The following is a 6,923-nucleotide window of genomic DNA, read 5'->3' on the forward strand; positions in this document are numbered from 1 at the left end:
AAAATTTCCGTCCATTCATTTTATGAGACACTCATTGCATTCCTTCATTGAGAGAGAGAAGTGAGATATTATTTTTGTGAGAGAGGTTTCCATTCTCTATGATATTCTTCCATTCCTGAGGGATTTTGAGTAATCTAGCTCCTTCCTTTAGCTTTGAGAAGAAGAGAACATATTTCAGCTTTGAGAGAAAGATAGTAAGCTTGTGCAACTTCTATCTTATGCATGAGACTTAGCTTCTACCTTATGTGAGAGACTTAAGAGAAGACTAGTAATCTCTCTAGTGACTTTGGAAGGACCCTTCAAGAAAAATACCATGCAACACAAGGAGCAATGCATCAACAACCTCACCATCTCTCTGCGAGCTATGAACTATAGTAGCAGTAGCAAAGGCTCCCTTCTCCCCACTCACATGTCACTTGATTGGCTAGAACTGGCTCTACATAAATCCGAATGTGATGGAGAGACATTAAAACAGCACAAGCGAGAGTTATCATCTGGATGTATGATGCATGTAAGTTTCTTACCTCTTGACGTAATTAAGTAATCATTTGTGGCAATATACACTATAAAATAGATGCATCCTCTTTGTTTTAATGATGCACTTTTGCAGTACAAAAAGTACAATGCATTATGGTCATATGGACGACATTTTCACGTGGAACACATCAATTCAAAGAGAGTCATGTTTGATTGTGGAGTCATGGCTAACTTCACATAAGATAGTCGAGCAAGTGCTTCGGATACCAATCTTCTCTCCTCACAATTGGATTATTGTGGGACCATATGCAAAATCTATGAAATTGATTTCAAACGATTTAGTATTTTCATTCTTGATGTAAAATGGCTTCGAAGTATTTACAATGGTCCCCATGTGACAATGAGGAAAGAGTACAGTAGCGGTTTCTTTGCAATAGACTCCACCAAAATTTGGACCGAAGAAAGTGATACTTTTTTTCTTCCCGAGCATTGTGAGCAGGTGCATACTAATGATTTAATTAATCGAAGCTTTTGTTTTTAAAGATCCATTGGTACATGTATTTAAGCATAATTTCATATATATAATTGATGGCATTTGGCACCCATCTTCAATCTAGGTGGTTTTTCATCCAGATCGTTCTGATCTTAGATGGTGGTACGTGATCCAAGCTCGATCCAAGTTGCACCACGAAATAAGCAATTTTTTAAAGATAGAGATGTGGATATGGAGATGCCACTACCAATGCTGGATCCAATTGATCCAGATGGATCTAGCGAAGAAGATGAAGATCACAATATTAGCCAAGAGGAAGATGCGTTTAATGACATTGTATGGGAGGAAGATAAATATCATGATATTGAGGAAGAAGATGACGATCATCAAGAATCACCACATTTTATTGAAGAAGATGATCAAGTCTTAGGTGAACGTACAATGCCAGAGTATGATGATGATATAGGAGATCAACTCAGTATAGAGTTGGAGATAGACTTGTTTGGCTCGCTAGACTTGGCTTAGGATGAAGCCCTTGATGTGAATGCTCTTCATTGAATTTTTTTCATCTCAAACTTGGACATGAATATATTAAGCTTCAAACTTGATGTACATGCTCTTATACTTTTATTCTTTCAAAGTATCAAACATGTATGAAAAGAAAAAAAAAAATCATTGGAAAAAATTATCTTTAAAGGTTGGTATGGGGGAAAACACTCTGTAAAACATTGCTATCAAAAGCTGTCTCAGTGTCGCTATATAACGACCTTCTACAAGTGTGGTAAGTGTCGCTATAGAGCAACTCTAAATAAACGTCACTATATAGCGACACTTGGCTAGAGTTGCTATATAGCAACACTTGACTAAACTTGCTTTGCTTACCGATGATTAGCGCCCTGTGCACTAAACGTCGATGCTTAAGCGTCAAAATAGGGCCCGTGTGTAGTAGTGGGGGTTTACTATTTATGCGAAGGATTTCTCAAAGGGTTGGGATAGTTATCAAGTATGTATTGATTTTCAAACCATGGATAGATCTAGTACTTAATATCAAAACTGATTCTAAAAAATCATTCACCGTTTCTCTTTTTTTATCAAAGTAAAAGAAAAAATGATGTGTGATTGCTCTTTATTGACAATTTATTATGGTGGCTAGAGTGAAAAGCTATAAAAGCATGATAAGTAGACAAAGCTTGGCAATGTCAACAAAGACTTAAAGATGACTATGTGTAGGCCTTGTTAAGAAGAATTACAAAACACTCAATACAAAAGCATGGTGAAAGGAGGTAGATAATTTGATGCTCAAATGATGAAAAAGGGTTTGAAAATACCTATCCATTGCAAAGAAAGGGCTTGGGGGTTTATCAATTGGTTATTTGTCTTTTAAGGGCAAAGATACTTAAGGCCAAGACCAATATTTCCTAAGAGACATTCAATATCATTAAAATATTTCTTTGGTTTTGTTAGAAGACTCAAACCAAAGAAATATTTTAATGATATTGAATGTCTCTTAGGAAATACCTTATATATATATATATATATATATATCATAGTAGATGTGTAGAAAGCATTCTTTCCATTACTCAAATGGACTGAAAAGATCAACTACTCTGCGCTCAGTAGCATTATCTTTGAGTAGCTATTATAACAATGATAATGTAACAAATGCAAGTCTTTTAACACTATTCCATGATGAAATAGGTATTTAAGTATCAATTCCCAAAGAACTTGCAAAACCTAAGAATCATATTTAACAAGGCCAACCTTTTCATTTCTACATATTAATTTACAATTGATGAATTCATGTTCTTTGGATAAAATATGTGTTAATAGTAAAGAGATGTTCCTTTCTCTTCTAAATGAGTGTCTTCACACTTATCATAGAGTACAAATTATGTGAGACTTTGTTCAAGTTCCTTATTGTTGATTTGCACTTGAAAACATAATGAAACCAAACAATGAAATTGTTTTATAAATAGAACCCCTATTATCAGCATTCATGGAATCGAACCACCTTTTTTATGGTCTCAATTATGCTTAATACATAATTTGTGACCTTGAGAGAGGGCTAGTGGAGGTTCTATCAAACCACTATACCTATGTCCATATTTTTCTTTATAAGGGCCTTCGGACTCCCCCACAATGGGCACATGCCTTCAATTGAAATTCATGGCATACACCAAGAGACATTTGTTATTTGTGGCATTAGGAAGAAGACATTTGTTATACATGTGTCATTAGGTGAGCTACATGGTAGATGATGGTTGCCATAACAATGGTAACAAAAGGCATATTGCTCGTCTTATGTAATGCAAGGAAGGGGTAATAATTAGATTAGATGGTGAAGAGTCATTCTTTCCATGAAGAGGATGGGGTATTCCACACTTTCTTGCCAATGGTGGCAAAAGATTTGTTTCTAGATATATGCAAGGCAAGCATGTAAAAAAGGGAGACAAAGCAGCTGAGGAGGGCCCTTGGGTGTGTGAATAGCTCCCACCATCATCATGGTATTGGATTTTGAGCTGATTGTCTTCCATCCCTTTGTGTGAACTTTACACCAACCTACTGTGTAATGGTGTCTTAAGTGATATTTTTTTCCCATGTTGATTGCTAAAAAGATGATGAGACATATTATGGATTAAATTTTATGTTACGGATTAAATTTTATGGAGTAGTTTTAAAAAGGGGCAAATTACAAAAATTTATAGAATCTTTCGAGCTGAGACTTGAATGGTAGATGTATAGGCGAATGGGATAAGGGAGCACTTTCCCGAGAGGAAAGTATGATCATTCCCCGATGGGGAGCACCTAAGGGAGGGGCCCACAACAACTGCCAACTAAGATGCTACATGTCATCACCATGCTACCACATCATCAGTGCACCTCATACGAGAACTAGCGAATTACGCTTATGTGTCATCATCGCACTAACGGGCGAGCCACTTTCCATGGCGAGATTGGACGGTGGAGATTCATCCTCAAAAGTATGGGAGCTTTACGTGCATGGGACTTCACGTAGATTCTCACTATACCACCTTTCTCGTGCTTCATAAGTAAGAGTAGGTGATGGAGTCGAGCAACAGCAGGAGCTATGGCGTGCTCTAGTCTTCTCGTTTCGCAGCTCCTCAGCTCTAACCCAGCTATGGCTTCCCTCGATTCTGCCTCCTCTTCTTTCCCAGCCTCCTGTCATTATTCTCGCCTCCTAAGAGCTTCCCCTGCTTGTTCCTATCGGCGTAGAAGAATTTCCTTAATAGTTTCCTCCAACCTCAACCAAGGTCCCCTTGTCGATCGACGCGAAATCATCGCTTCTTCTGTAGCAGGCCTTTCCTTGCTCTCTGCACCTCCCATCGCAACCGCTAGTCCCGTTGTGCCCCCTGACCTTAGCAAATGTGGCCTCGCCTCCGTCAGCCCCCCCCCAGGCCTCCCCGGCGAGACTTCTGAGGTGCTATGCTGTGTCCCGCAACCTACGCGTCCCATCATCGACTTCGCGTTTGAGATGGAGCCGCCCCTGCGCATCAGGAGGCCTGCTCACCTTGTCGATGCCCAGTATATTGCAAAGTACAACAGAGCTTACCAGCTCATGAGAGATCTGCCTCTCACGGATCCTCGTAACCTCAGGCGACAGGCCGATATCCACTGCTCCTTCTGTAATGGAGCTTATACACAGCAGGGGGGCAGCAACAAGCTGCAAGTTCACTTCTCGTGGCTCTTCTTACCCTGGCATCGGTGGTACCTCTATTTCCACGAAAAGATACTTGGCAGCTTGATTGGAGACCCCAACTTCGCTCTTGTTTTCTGGAATTGGGACAACCAAACTGGCGGAGCAAACGTCATGCCGGCAATGTTCACCAAGGAAGGTTCGGCCCTATACGACTCAAAACGCAACCAAGCTCATCTGCCTCCTACTGTGAACAGGCTGAACGTTGCAACTTCGGTTTCTGCTTCCATTCAGCCGAATTCTCAAGTTGTTCAAGATAATCTGAACATTATGTACCAGTCGCTGGTCACCGCTTCGACTCCAGATCTCTTCATGGGCAAAAAGTACAGGTACGTTTCGAGCTCCTTTCCTTTGTTGCGCTCTAAATGCATGCCATTCCACAGCGTGATGAAACTTGTTGTCTCCCTTCTGATTCTTCTGATCAGTGCTGGAGATGCGGAACCAAACATTGGAGGCACTCTGGAGAACGCTCCTCACACTGCCATTCACGCTTGGACCGGTGATATCCGGGAACCTTACTTAGAGGACATGGGAAATTTCTACTCGGCGGCAAGAGATCCAATCTTCTTTGCCCATCATTCTAATGTAGATCGGCTGTGGAAAGTTTGGAACTCGATTGGGGGGCGCCGTCGCGATCATACTGACCCAGATTTCCTTAATGCGGAGTTCGTTTTCTATGATGAGAACGCGGACATGGTGAGAGTGACTGTGCGGGACGCCCTTGACTCATCCAAGCTGGGGATCGTTTACCAGCCTGTCAGGGCAGACAAGTTGTGGTTACGCTATGAGCCAATGCCTGTGTCCACAGGCGCACCGGAAAGTGCAGAACAACTCCCAGAACTAGGTCCTGCAGCAAAGAACGCAAGCCCGACAAAGATTGAGAAGACGCTATCTTCTAGAGCAGCACGGCCATCTGGACCTCCGCAACACTTGCTGGACAAGCTGGGATTGGGCGTGGACGAAGTGGAAGAGGTACTGGTGCTAGAAGACGTGCAAGTGCCGAGAAATGTGGTCACCCATCTCGCCGTCTTCATCAACCTCCCAGACGCAGACGATGACACTCCCCTTAGCATTGCAGAATACGTAGGCTCGTTCACGAGCATTCCACATTTCGTAGGAGCGGATATGGATATGAGCAAGCGCACCGTCGACGTCCGTTTTGGGATCACCGATAACATACAAAGGCTTGGAATCACTGACCTCTCTAATTTGGCTGTAACTGTAGTAGTCAAAATGGAAGGCGCGGATCCACAAGTACCTCTTACTATCAAGGGGATTAAAATAGAGTATGAGTGATTGGTGGAGATTATATATTGGCTTAGCTCTACCGTCGAAATCAGGTAATCAGGTTTGAGTTGTATGGTGGGTTACTGGCAGAACTAATTATATCTCTATTAGCAGACGTAGTGTAATGTCTGCATGGACTGTTATATCTGACTGTAACCCTCGAAATTGAGTTAACGTACGAGCTTTAGCTGCAGAATAAGATTTGCTTCTTCTGATACGGCAGTCTAATGTTAAAAGCATCCTTAGCATAATTGCCCATGACTGATTATCCTGTGCATGGAAAGCCGTATAGATGAGGTTTAATCAGAAGTTAACCAGTTCTGCGTGACATTACTCTATATAACGTCTACCCCTAAGATGATGCTCGTGTAGCACAAACTTTTATATGCGTGAGATTCTAGTAATGCAATCTCGATGCTGCATGCAACTCTCTAGTGTGGTTTTTGCTTCAATCAGTTGTGCTTGCGAGAAGTTCTACTATCCATGCATTAAGCCCTTGTGGTACTTAGGTGTCCTATATAGTTTACCATCAAAGTCGTATTTGCAATCATTTGATGATCAAGTTAAAGAGGCATATATTTGATATTTTGGCCTTATGTTAAGCTTTAGAATATATTTATTAACGAGATAATGAGGTATGGCTGTTCCCACCTACTCATATGCAATATATTCACAAAACCTCAAAAACAATATGCCAAGACCCTTGAAAGATGGAGGAAAGACTAGAGGTTTGGAGGTTAACACTTGTATCCATAGCTAAAAACGATGCTAGGACCCTTACAGGGTGGCCACATGAGTGAAGGTTTAGAGGGATAAGACAATGGACAAGTCACAAGTTGCTAGAAGTCTATTGCTTAGTGGGTTAATGGAGATAGCATGGCCCTTTGTCCAAAGTTATGGAGCATGAAGATAATTCTACACTATTGTCACTATAGGATCATCAAGGCTGAC

The 6,923-nt window shown here is 41.2% G+C and overlaps 1 protein-coding gene across 1 annotated transcript; it reads left to right on the forward strand.

Annotated features, from left to right (window-relative positions):
* Nucleotides 1–4,061: 4,061 nt before the first annotated feature.
* Nucleotides 4,062–6,160, forward strand: LOC147886583 (polyphenol oxidase I, chloroplastic-like). Its single transcript, XM_087396014.1, has 2 exons — nt 4,062–5,014; nt 5,111–6,160. Exons 1-2 carry the CDS (start codon nt 4,110–4,112, stop codon nt 5,979–5,981), a joined length of 1,776 nt encoding a protein of 591 aa, XP_087252140.1. The 5' UTR covers nt 4,062–4,109; the 3' UTR covers nt 5,982–6,160.
* The last annotated feature ends 763 nt before the right edge of the window (nt 6,161–6,923 follow it).

The sequence above is a fragment of the Dipteris shenzhenensis genome, chromosome 24, assembly GCF_047967505.1.
Source record: "Dipteris shenzhenensis isolate YYH24624 ecotype China chromosome 24, Dip_SZ_1.0, whole genome shotgun sequence".
In the NCBI taxonomy this organism is placed as follows: Eukaryota; Viridiplantae; Streptophyta; class Polypodiopsida; order Gleicheniales; family Dipteridaceae; genus Dipteris; species Dipteris shenzhenensis.

What these genes read in the sequence shown, in the direction of transcription:
- LOC147886583 (XM_087396014.1), top strand. Translation starts at nt 4,110, where the DNA reads ATGGCTTCCCTCGATTCTGCCTCCTCTTCTTTCCCAGCCTCCTGTCAT. An exon ending in TTCATGGGCAAAAAGTACAG is followed by an intron (nt 5,015 to 5,110) that starts GTACGTTTCGAG and finishes TCTTCTGATCAG; the next exon opens with TGCTGGAGATGCGGAACCAA.